We start from the raw sequence: 13613 nt of genomic DNA, 5'->3' as shown, positions 1-13613 counted from the left end.
GTTCCCGCTCACTGGCTGAGTGAGGGGCGGGCGCGACACTGAGGGTTGTGCTCTGTTGCCGGACACGAAAAAAGACGGAAAAAAAAAAAAAAGAAATGCAAATCCTTGGGCACCATTCTGGACCTGCTGTTCAGAAACGGAAGGTGGGACCCAGCAACCTGTGTTTTAACAGGTCCTTTGGGTTAGTCAGATAAATACTAAAGTTTGAGAACTGGTTCAGGTAATATGTATACAGTAGCTAAAAATCTCAGTTGTTATCATTTGAGGCCTGGTTCTGGTTTACTTCCAGGTGCGCGTTAGGGACTATAGTAATAGTGCTGCTAATAGTTGTGTAGATGGAAAACTGTACCAGGGGAAGTCCCACAAGAGTTGTTTTCATTGTTTCCAGTGGTTAAGATTTTAAGAACTAAGCAGTGAGCCAAGAACCCTTCACCATTGAGTTTAGACTAATTGTCTCAGTACTTAGGATAATTAGCAGAAGCTTCTCCTTTAATATCATTTAGATTGTGCCTCCCTGTATTACTAAGATACTTAAAATGACAAATCATGGATTTAGTCCTTCACATTTAAAACATGTAAGATTATTATTGGAATTAAGGAATTTGTGAATGAGCTCTCTTTTAAATGCTTTGAAGTTGCAAATAATTACAAACAGACATACAGTACCAGAGAGATGTTTTGCTAATATAACTAAAAGAGATATTCTTTAACTATTGGCTTCTTCAATATAGTTATTGACTTTCAGATAATATCTACCTGTCTGGTTATTATTAAAACAGTTTTTAATGGGAAAATGTTATGCTAATATATGTGTGTGTTTTTTAATTGGAAAAATCCTCTACTCCTGAATTTAAATGTTATATACATTTTTAAATTATTTCTTCTGGGTCCTTCAGGGTGGAATATTAACTTTTTTAACATGGCTTTATTTTATAAATGGGAACCCTTGTTATAAAGAACTAGATCTCCTTGTTAAATTAGGGCCTTAAAACATTTGGGCTCTTAAAGCTGCAGCGGACCCAGACATACAGTACCAGAGAGATGTTTTGCTAATATAACTAAAAGAGATATTCTTTAACTATTGGCTTCTTCAATATAGTTATTGACTTTCAGATAATATCTACCTGTCTGGTTATTATTAAAACAGTTTTTAATGGGAAAATGTTATGCTAATATATGTGTGTATTTTTTAATTGGAAAAATCCTCTACTCCTGAATTTAAATGTTATATACATTTTAAAATTATTTCTTCTGGGTCCTTCAGGGTGGAATATTAACTTTTTTAACATGGCTTTATTTTATAAATGGGAACCCTTGTTATAAGGAACTAGATCTCCTTGTTAAATTAGGGCCTTAAAACATTTGGGCTCTTAAAGCTGCAGCGGACCTTTTTTTTTAAGGAAGATAATTACTCTCAAGTATAACTGGTTTGATCACGCTGTCTTCTTGGCCTTATCAATAGATCTTGTCTGCTATAGATTAGAATCGGTGACTAGAGCACTATTAAAGGAAAGCTTACAATGTTCCCTTTACACATTCTGAGAAGTGAAAGATTCCCCAAAGCCAGGGTAAAGCTACCACCTTTTTGGAGATAATAGTATTTATGAATTTTAAGCAAGAAAGGGTATCTAAATATTATTCACCTTCTACGTGTAACTAAGTCATATCGAGAAAGGCCAGTTTCTTATAGTTAGCCAACAGAAATTAAATTAATCTGATCATTAATTATTTTCTAAATTTTTATAACTCCGGAGTGAGGGAGGCAAAGAATATAGTTTAGGGAAGGCCTTTGCCCAATCATATGAGTCTGAAATTTCTAACTAGTTTATAGCAAAAGATGTCATGGAGAATTTAATACTAGGAATTTTGTGTGATTAAGGACCCAGATGAGATTAGTAAATTAAGGAGCAGAAGCAACGTTCTGAAGTTAACCAATCCTTTTTGGTGTAAGATTAGCCACATGCTAATGAATACTCCATATTTACAGTCTCCTTATGCTGGTATTATTTAATTTATTTCCATATATAACTTACTACTTTCTAAGCTAAGAAAAATGCTAATCACTTTTAAGATACGTAAAACAAACCTAAAATTGGCAACAAGCTAACAGAATCTTAGTATATAAAGTATGCAATTCAACTTCTGGTCAAGATGGTGGAATAGACAGCCCCCACCGTCACTCTCTCCCACAAATCAACAAATTTACAACTATAAAAATGTAACATCAGCCAAGCTGTGGCCACTGGAACTCGGGAAGAGGAGGAGAGACCTACGGAGTTCATTAAGACAGGAGAAACCACGATGAGAGAAAGAAAAAACTGCTCTGAGTGTTTCAGGCTGTGGCTGCTTTAAAGCTCTAGCTGCTGAGCGCATGGAGCAAGAGCTGGCAGAGGGCCACAGCTGTGCCCTTCGGATGGAGTTGCTTGGAAGCGGCAGGGGAGAAGAGGGCCTTGGTGGCCCCCAGGACAGCAAGACCACTAATAGGGTTCCTGTGGACCCACACAGGAGCGAGGAGCCAGAACAGCTGAAAAAGAGCCATTCAGAGGCCTGTGAGTCATCACAAGGGACCAGCGCAGGGCCAACCCCATGGGAAGTGTTTGGAGCATGGGTGATGGGGGAGACGGGCCCACTGGGAAAACACTGGGGCACAGCAAGGACAGCCAATCCATCCCCGAATCAGCACAGGACCACGCAGAGGAGACTGGTCGGGAATGCAGAATTGCATGGGGTGCAGTTTGATGATAAAACTCAGACCCAGATCAGAGTTTCTACACAACCCAGGTGCACTGGGTCCCTGGAGAGCCGGAATTACCTATAAGGTCAACTATTAAACCCTGAGCTTCACAAAAAGCCTTCCCTAGGGAAATAGCAGCAAAGCAGCAATTTAGCTCAACCACACAGCTCAAGTACTGGTTCTCCCAGGAAGTTCCCCCGTTTTAGAAGTAAGCAAAGAACAAAAAATTAGTTCCAGCCCAGGCACACAACCACACATTGGGGCCCACCAGGAGACATGAGGCTGGAGCTGGGGACCAGACCACTGCCCACAACTACTCACACCACCAGTGCCTTGGGCCGGCCCAGGAACCTGAAGCATGGAGAAGGGGACCAGATCCCCTCCCCCACAACCAGGTACACCCCCAGCACAGAGGAGCATGCCAAAAACATCACCTCCATGTGGGTGGCCCACCACAGCCACCACAGTAACCATGGCTGCCGCAAAAGCGGCTTGACACTATAACCACCACACAGATGGTCTGCCAGCCACTGGAGTGCATTGACACAAGGACAGTCACCAGCAGAGATAAAGAAAAGAAGAGGACATTTCTCTCCACAAATCCCATTTCAGAGTGACAGAAGAAGCATCTGCTCTAGGATAATATTGGGGGACCGGATCACACCTCTCAGCATCAGACAGAACATCTAGGCAACAAATCAACAGAGTAACCATTATTCTTTCAGAAGAAGAGAAGAAATGTAGGGTAATGGGGGGGGAGAGTGGGGAGAGATTGGACAAGGGGCATAAAGAATAATTATGATTTGTAACAATATATATACTAGTAATATTGATTTGATCAACATATCTCAATATTAAACCCCAAAAATATGTATAATCAATTTTGATTCAATAAAAATATAAATAATAAAGTATGCAATTCTTCATAAAGTAATTTATTTAAGAATAATAGGTGATATGTTCATTATTGACTATTAGCCAAACAGGTCACAATACTGCAAGTCTACAAAACACAGTCTAGGGTATTTTTAAAAAGACTTTAGTCAGAAGCGAAATGACATTTAAAGAGAGAATTTATTTTAAAAAACAGATTTTGCCGACTGGTTAGCTCCGTTGGTTAGAGCATGGTGCTGATAATACCAAGGTCCAGGGTTCGATCTCAGTACTGGCCAGCTGCCCCCCAAGAAGATTTTTTTGAATTTTCAAATTCAATTTCTAACTAAATAATAGGCCTGAAGCTATTGAGGGTAGAGGTGGAGAACCTGATAAATGAAGACTGTAGAAAAGTTCAAAGGCATATTACTCATTTTTCTGCACAGAATAAGAAAATTTTTTTTTTAACTTTTTTTTTTCAGCCTACCCTAATGATTCATGGTCCTTGGTTTTCTTCAAATTAGAAAAGTTAGTTCTCAGTGTAGTCTGACTTTTTTGTGACATTAACGTGGGCCGAAGAAAAATTTCATTTTGTCTTCATAAACTACATGTCAAGGAAATTTTATCTAAGCAAGCCATTTTATTTGTTTTTGATTCCCTAGTTGTCTGAGGGAAGCCGGAAGCACGTAAACCTACAGAAAAGCATTGAGAAAGCTAAAATTGGCCGACATGAGACGGTAAGTTTGTGTCTGTAGATTCTTTAATAATGGTAATTCTAAATAGAACAATAAAGAAACGGAGCTTCCTGTGAGGAGAATGCCATTCCTACCAGAAAAGCAGTGAATCACAGCAAAGGACATGAATGTTTGTTTAACCTGGTAGGATTTACTAATTGTGGATCTAGACATTATTATTATTATTGTTATTATTATATACAGCAGCATAACATAGAAGCATAAACCCTAAAGCAAGACTGCCTGGTTTGAAAGTCTCCTAAATTCTGTGTTCTCAGTTTTCTCAGTTGTAAAATGGAAAATAATAAAATCTACGTCACTGGGATATTATTGTGTGGATTAAACTAGTTAGTATTTACAAAGTGCTTAGAAAAGAACCTGGTACATGGTAAGCCCTAAATAAATGTTTATGTAAGGTTTTGTGTCTTTTTTAATTTTGGTGCAGAACATACCGATTACTATCAACATAATATCCTTCTGGCCTTGTGACATTTTTTAATTAATTAAATGAAATATTGATCTACTTTCATTTTTAAAAATCACTTCATTTTCTAGTTTCATCGATATGTCAAGTATGGGTTTATAACTTTAAAAAAATATAGAAGATCAGCATGAACCACTAAGCATTCCATCTAGGCTTCTATTTGTATTACATGATTGTAAAAGAAAGTGACTCAAAAACTCATCACATTGTAGAAGTGAATACATCACAGGTTTACAGCAGCTTTATGCTTCTGAAGTTATTTCACATATATTCTTTCATGTGAATAGTCAGCACAGTCACAGATAGGAATTGGAGAATGGTGATTTCTGAGGACTATTCAAGGAAAGGTAAGTTCTGGGCATAACCTGAAGCTGTTATATTTCTTCTTAAGTTGATAGCAGCAATTACCACTTCTCTATTTGATCTCTTTTTTTCTTTAACACTGGCAATAACTTGTAAAAGCACCTTCAGCTAATAGTGACATACACTATTATGTTAGCCATAAGAGTGTTACTCAGTTCATTGAGGTTGTCAGGCAGTCTACTGAGTGTTACTCAGTTCATTGGAACCAGCACAACTAGGGGGAAAAAAACCACCAGCAAACCTAGCTGGTGCCTGCAGCTATCAGAAGAGTATAGTAGTTCAGAAAGGCTCCTGAGAAAGTTGAGCTTACCAGACAGGATTTTTCAGAAATACCTGGCTCCTATCTACTTGATGTTATTCATGATGATGATGATGGTGGTGCTATTGCTGATGATGATAAAGAAGAAGAAATAGCTAACATGTATATTCTGCTTACTATGAGGCAAGTACTGTTCTAAATGCATTTTATGTATTCATTGAATCCTACCAACAATCAGGACGTAGCTACTACTCTCTCCATTTTACATTTGAGAAACTGGAGGCACAAAGAGGTTAACTAATTTGGCAAAGATCTCAGTGCTGGTAACTGTCTAAGATGGTTTCAGTTCAGGGTGTCTAGAGAGCTATCATTATATACACAAGGATGTTCACCACTCTGCTTCTCCTGTCTTCATTAGCTTTTTCTCCCCTCATTCTTCCTTTCGAAACATGTATAATTTGAGTGTAGATGGCAAATAATGACTATCTTCCTTTATTCTAGTTATTTTTAAATCTTTCCTGAGCTGTGCTAGTAATACACTAACCATATGTGGCTAACCATATGTGGCTCTTTACATTTAAATTAAAATTAAATACAGTTAAATTCAGTTTCTCAATCATAATAGCCACATTTCATGTAGGCAATAGCCACATGTGTGCTTCTGCATAGAGGATAGTGGCTTCTACAGTGGATAGTGCAGATCTAGAACATTTCTGCCATTACAGAGAGTTGCACTGTGCTGCTTCAGAGCATGCTGCTGTGTATATGCATTCTCTTATACAAATTCTAGCAAAGGAACTTTCTTCACTTTGGAACTAAAGGCAACAGCTAAAGGCAAAAGAAAAAAATACATATGTAAAAATATAAGGTAGCAAGAAACCATAGACAAGTCCCATTTAGGCAGCTTGAACTTTGTTTTACCTCAGATTTATTCTATAATTCTACACTATAATCTTTACCAGTCATAGCTCTATGACTTCTACCTGTTAGTGAGAACTATGGCTAAAAATTTCAAATAGTGTTTATTGGCTCATGTTATATTTAAAAGCTTTGCTCTGGTTTACCTTTAAAGGAAAGTGGTGCGAGGCCTTAACCTACAATTTTGTTATTTCTGATATAGGTTTTGGGCATCCCTAATCTGAAAATTTGAAATCCAAAATGCTCCAAAATTAAATACTTTTGAGCACTGACATGATGCTCATAGGAAATACTCATTGGAGCATTTAGAATTTCAGATTTTTGGATTAGGGACGATCAACTGTTACATACAAGTATTTCTGCAAATACTTCAAAATCTGAAAAAGTACAAAATCCGAAACACTTCTAGGCCCAAGCGTTTTGGATAAGGGATACTCAGAGTGTATCTTTAAGTATTTATAAAGGTTAATCATCCTTACAGGTTGAAAAATTATCTAGAACACTTTTAAGGATAATCGTATAATGATTGATATTACCACAAAATATTACTTACATACATAGACACAATCTTGTGAAACTACCTAAAAAGGAGTATAATTTTTTTCCCTAACACATGATGACATCTTTGACTTCATCCCAGGATAATTGGTAACCTCTCACCTATATATGAGCATTCCATTCTAAATATTAATTTACATTTAATTATTCATTATATATTAAAGATGCTTGAGATTTCAGAGAAAGATGAGAATTAAGCTTGTATACTATGAATGTATGTATGTGTATATATAATAATATCAAAAGCCTAGTGCACACCATGTATTACCTTATAACATATGGATTTTGTTTGTCTTAAAAACTACTATAAAACTACTTTGAATACAGGAAGAGCGAACCATGCTAACAAAAGAGCTTTCTTCACTTCGGGAGCAAAGGGAGCAACTAAAGGCAGAAGTAGAAAAATACAAAGAATGCGACCCAAAAGTTGTAGAAAAAATACGTAAGTTTGTACCACAATTTGAGGGTCTTTAACTTTGGTAACAAAAGAGACATTTTACTTCCAGTTGCCTGGTAACCATTCTTCAAGAATTAAACAGTGACAACTTTGAAATTATAAGTATTGCAAAAGTAAGGAAGGTGGGTGGGGTAGAAGGATAAAGACATAAATTAAAAGCTTATGAGGGGCTGGCCTGTTAGCTCAGTTGGTTCGAGCGTGGTCCTGTTAACACCAAAGTCCAGGGTTTGATCCCTGAACCGACCTGCTGCCAAAAAAAAAAGTCTTAGGAGACTGAAGAGTCATGGAAGAGAGGCTAATTTGGCCCTAGAAAGAAATTCACCAGTATCATCTAGGAAAAAATGATGCCATAAATAAAAGAATTTGCAAGTTGCAGAAAATCAGTCTATGCATTGAATTGCCTTTTGAATATACCAACGATTTTTTTGCCCTACTTTTTTTTTTATTGAAGCATAATTGATTGTACATATCTGTGGGGTACAGTGTTGAATATAAGTACTTGTGCACAATATGTGATGCTCAAATCAGGATAATTAGTATATTCAACATTATACAATTTAATCATTTTTTGTGGCCTTTGCCAATTTCTTGCTAACCTTCCTCCCTCTCCCCCTTTCCCACCTCTTATGGCTTCAATTCTGGTTTGTTTTTGTTGTTGTTTGTTTGTTATGGGTTTTTTTGCCCTGCTCTTAAACCAGAGTTTCCAAAGCTTTATTTTGAATAATTTTTATATATTTATGTAAAGATAGAAATTTGAATATTTGAGGAGATGAAAGAGTGTATTATAAAGACAGCATTTAGTTGCTTAGGAAAATATGTATAACTTACTTCGTATTTTTTTGTCTTAATCTGTCTTTTATTTGGGAACTTTACAAAGTGAAGCTTTTGGAAAAACTGATATGAAAAATATCTGACAAAATAAAAGCTAAATTTTTTCTTATTTGATGAAAACTATAAACCCACAGACCACTGAATTTAGAGATTTTTTTTTTAGACTTTAAGTTCTACTCACACCAAATCCCCTTTTCCCAATTAAATTATTGTTTTTAAAATGTGCTTTTTAATAATCAGAGGTTTCATAGGATTTCAGCTCTCATGTTAGTGCAGAATAGATTATACTGGATTAAAGGATTATGAGTTTCCCAAATTGATTTTAATAGGATTTGGTTCTTAATAGCATGGCTATAGCACCCATATTACTATACTCAGGCTTACCTCTAAGTCTGTCATGTTTTATTTTGGAATACAATTTGCTGATAATAGCCATAACCCTTTGTTCATATAAGCATGGCTTTATATTCTCTATTAATTTCTCAGTAATGCCTGCAAGAAATATTTATATTTCATCGTGACAGTTGGATTATTGATATCATTAAACAAGTATTAGCAAGCTTAATTGCAAATATCCAAACAGTGAGAAGTAAAAGCAATAATTTATTTTAAAAACTAAATTTTAATTTTGTCTACTCTGATCGTTATCTGAGACCAGATAAAACAAATAGTAGAAATTAAATTCCCACAAAAATACTTGAAAGTAAGTAATCTTAGAAGTATTTAAGGAATTTTCTTAGAAATAAATGCCAGGATAACAGCGAAAATCATGAAGTAAGGACCTCTAACAATTTGTCCTTTTACAAAAGCTAACAAAAATTGTTACAGTCAACTTTTTCGGAACTCAGAAATTGACCAAAGGCTTTCAGGAGCCTATTCAAGAAAAATGGCTGAATCTCAGTAAGAATAGTGAGCTTCGTGAAGTTTTAACTTCCCTTATTCTCACTCCCACTCTCTCAGCAGTAATCTTGAAAGATAACACCTCCACCTTCCCATTGTGAAAGGGAGCAAAATACAACTGGAGCTCTTTAAGGGCCTCAATTCTAAAGAATTGTCATTATATACATATCTGATTGTTCCCTGAAAGACACCGGTAGAAAGGATTGTCTTTATTTGACCTGGCTAGGAGTATGCCCAGTGCTAAAATCCTCTCCCTAGGGAGTGTTTGTCTAGACAATTATAGGCAAGAGTTTTTAACTTCACAGCTGTCTTAGGTGATGAATGACAGTTGAGGCAAACAGCAGACTAATGAAAAATCTTAAAAGGAGAAACTGAAGGGGATGTCCATGGGTGCCTTGAAAAGCCACATATTCCTGGAAATTTGGAAGTCTACATGCATGCATAGGGCTGTTCACATTCTCAGTTAAGACCTGAGGAAGTACTAAGCATTTATCTCTTGCTGACTTTGATGTTCTGTGCAAGCAGGACATGAAGACAGAGGCAGAGTTGTAAATTGCCCAGCTGAGTGTTGAAGGCATGTCCCAGTGCACACACAAAGCTCTTAGGCAAGCACTTGGCAGAGTCCTTTGGCAAGACAACCTCTTCCTAAAGAGATTTAGTCCAGGTGTTTAAGGAAGTTTCTGTTCAATCAGTAGCTGATCATTGTTCTAGCCAAGTAGACTTCGGTGGCCACACACAACAGAGAACACAAACATTACAGTATTAGTTCAGAAAAATCACTAAACAAACAAATGGTAGTGACTACAACAAGTAACAAGCCTGGGGAGGGGGAAGAATCAGATTTCCACAGTTGCCACATTATATTATTTTAAATGTCCATTTTTGCAACAAAAAATTTTAAGACCTGCAAAGAAACAGGAAAGTATGGTTCACACACTGTAATAAAACCAATGAATAGAAACTGTTCCTGAGAAAGCCCAAATGTTGGACTTACTAAACAAAGACTTTAAGTCAGCTATTTTAAATATGTTCAATTAGCTAAAGGAAACCATGTCTAAAGAACTAAAGGAAAGTCTAAAAATGATCTTTCACCAAATAGAGAATATCAGTAAAGAGAAGGTGTTAAAAAGGAATCAAATAGATATTTTAGAGTTGAAAACTACAGTAACTGAAATGGAAAATCACTAGAGGGGTCAACAGCAGATTTGAGCAGGCAGAAAAAAGAATCAATAAGCTTGAAGATAGTTCAATTGAAATTTTCTATTCTGAGGAACAAAAAGAAAAAAGAATGAAGAAATGTGGTGCCACCACACACATAATGGAAGTTCCAGAAGGAAAAGAGAGAGAAAGGAGGCAGAAAGAATATCTGAAGAATTAATAGCTGAAATTTTCCCAAATTTGAAGAAAAACATTACACATCCAGAAATTCCCATGAACTCCAGGTAGGACACACCCAAAGAGATCCACACAAAGACACATCATAATCAAATTGTCTAAAGCTAAAGACGAAGAGAACCTTAAAAGCAACAAGAAGCAACTCATCACATATAAGCGATCCTCAATAAGATTAACAGCTTTTTTCCCATTAGAAGCCACAGAGGCCAAAGGCATTGGGATGACTTATTCAAAGTGCTGAAAGAAAAACCTGTCAACCAAGACTTCTAGATCCAGAAACATTTTCCTTCAAAAATGAAGGCCAAAGTAAGATATTCTCGGCTAAACAACAACTAAGAGCTTGTCACTAGCAGACCTGCCTACAAAAAGTACTTAAGGGAATCATTCAGGTTGAAGTGAAAGGACACCCAATCATAACTCAGTTGGCATGAAGAAATAAATCACACTGGTAAAGATTACTACATAAGTAAATATAAAGGACAGTATACCTGTATTTCTGTTTGTATCTCCTTTTGTTCTGTCTAATTTAAAAGACAGTGGCAGAAAGCAATAATAATAAATCTATGTTGATGGTCAGATAATATGTCAAATGTAATTTGTGACAGTGACAATGTGAAATGGGAGATGTGAGAATGGAACTATCTATACAGGAGCTCAGTTGTTGTATACCACTGAAATTAAGTTGGCATTAATATGAACTACATTGTTATAAGTTAACGTGTTAATGGTAATCCCCAGGGCAATCAGTAAAAAAATAACCCAAAAATGTTAGTAAAAGAAACAGGAGGGGAGTTGATGGTATGCATATTAAAAAAATAAAATTAAAAATATCCATTTAAAACAAAAGAAGGTAGTTGTGGAGTAACTGAGGGACAAAAATGGCATAAGACATATAGAAAACAAATAGTGAAATAGTAAATCCTACCTTTTTGGTAATTACACTAAATGAAAATGGATTAAGCTCTTTGACTCTGATGAAAAGGCAGAGATTGGCAGAATAGAATAAAACACATAAGCTAACTCTATTCTGCCTAGAAGAGACTCACATTAGATCCTAAGACAATATGTTGAAAGTCAAAAGGCTAGAAAAAGATATGCCATGCAAACGGTAACCAAAAAGGAGCTGGAGCAGCTAAACTAATTTAAATAGATTTCAAATAGACCAAACAAAATAGACGTTAAGACAAAAATTGTTATTAGAGAAAAAGAATCGTTTAAAATTATAATGATAAAAGGGTCAACCTTTAAGAAAATTTAACAATTGTATTCATATATTCACCTAAAAATAGAGCACCAAAATACACGAAGCAAAAATTGAAAGAACTGAAAGAATAAATCAACAATTCAGCAATAATAGTTGAAAACTGTAGTACTTCACTTTGAATAAAAAGTCAAGCAACAAGACAGAACGTAAACAAGGAAATAGAAGACTTAATACTATAAAACAACTACACCTAACAGACCTCTATAGAACACTCCACCCAACAACAGCAGAATATGCATTCTACAAATTTAAAGGGATTAAAATAATACAAAGTATATCTTCTGATGACAATGAAATCATATTACGGGTAGATGATAGAAGGAAATTTGGGAAATTAACAAATATGTGGAAATTAATCAACACATTCTTAGATAAGGATTGGCCAAAGAAAATCACAAGGGAAATTAATAAATACTATGAGATGAATTAAATGAAAACACACAAAAACTTAGGGGATACAATAAAAACTGTGCTTATTGGGAAATTTTAATGCCTGTGATTTAAAAAAAGAGAAATGTCTCAAATCAATATCCCAGTCTTCCACCTTAAGAAACTAGAAAAAGAAGAGCAAACTAAACCCAAAGCAACAGAAGGAAATAATACAAATTAGAGCAGAAATACATGAAATAGAAAATTGAAAAATGAGAAAATCAAACAAAACCAAAGTTGGTTCTTTAAGCAAATCACAAAATTGGTAAAACTTTAGCTAGACTGACCAAGAATAAAAGAAGACTCAACTTACTAAAATCAGGAGTGAAAGAGGGAACATTACTACCAACGTTAAATAAAATGGACAATTAAGGAATGCTACTATGAACAGTTGTATTATCAATAAATTTGATAACCTAGATGAATAAATTTTAGAAAATACAAATACCAATACTGGTACAAGCAGAAATAGACAATCAGGGGCCGGCCCGGTGGCGCACTGCTACAGTGCGCCGTTTGAGAGCGCGGCGGCGCTCCCGCTGAGGGTTCGGATCCCACATACAGACCGGTTCCTGCTCACTGGCTGAGTGAGGTGCGGACGCAGCACCGAGGGTTGCGGTCTTGTTGCCGGTCCCGGTCCGGTACGGGCGCGACACTGAGGGTTGCGATCCGTTGCCGGACACGAAAAAAAGACAAAAAGGAAAAAAAACAACAAAAAAAGAAAGAAATAGACAATCAGACTAGACTTATAAAATGCAAATAATTGAATTGGTAATCATAAAATTTCTCACAATGAGAAAAAGCCCAGACTTTACTGGTGCAATTCTACCAAACATTTAAAGAATTAACTTGGGAGCCTGGGATGCTTCTGGTGGTGGGTCAGTGGTCATTGCTGGGCTGGATGCAGACATGGGGAGGGGGGAGCATGGCTGAGGGCCTTGGCCCTCCCCACAACCCAGCTTGGGAGCCCAGGGAACTTCCAGTACTTCTAGATTATATAGGTGTTCTTTGGTGGTGTTAGACCTTTACTGGTTAATATCAGAACTTTGTTTCTAATCTGTGGGTTTTTTGTTTTGTCTTTCAGTTGTGTGTTGGATTATTCACTATTCCTACCACTTAAACTCTGCACTGGAACTAATTTGAAGTCCTTCGATTACTTCTAAAATGGGGGAACTTCCTATGAGAACCAGCACTTGAACCCTGTGGTTGAGCTAAATTTCTGCTTTGCTGCTGATTCTCAGGGGAAGGCTTTTTGCGCAGCTCAGGTTTTTTTTTTTTTTGTCTTTTTGTCTTTTTCCGTGTCCGGCAACAGATTGCAACCCTCAGTGTTGCCCCCGTACCGGACCGGGGACCGGCAACGGGATCGCAACCCTCGGCGTTGCTCCCGCGCCTCGCTCAGCCAGTGAGCGGGAAC

At 36.6% G+C, this 13613-nt stretch overlaps 1 protein-coding gene across 1 annotated transcript in view; it reads left to right on the top strand.

The window, feature by feature from the left end:
* Positions 1–4269: 4269 nt before the first annotated feature.
* Positions 4270–13613, top strand: part of LOC103610323 (meiotic nuclear division protein 1 homolog) — a gene marked incomplete at its 5' end in the record, with an annotated part of 20201 nt that continues 10857 nt past the window's right edge. Inside the window, 2 exons of the mRNA XM_008594511.1 lie at positions 4270–4344; positions 7251–7365. Coding sequence (XP_008592733.1) covers positions 4270–4344; positions 7251–7365 — 190 coding nt within the window. The remainder of the gene's footprint in view (positions 4345–7250; positions 7366–13613) is intronic.

This window comes from Galeopterus variegatus, unplaced genomic scaffold (assembly GCF_000696425.1).
Source record: "Galeopterus variegatus unplaced genomic scaffold, G_variegatus-3.0.2 Scaffold10938, whole genome shotgun sequence".
Taxonomy (NCBI): domain Eukaryota; kingdom Metazoa; phylum Chordata; class Mammalia; order Dermoptera; family Cynocephalidae; genus Galeopterus; species Galeopterus variegatus.
This window is presented reverse-complemented; position numbering and strand designations above follow the sequence as displayed.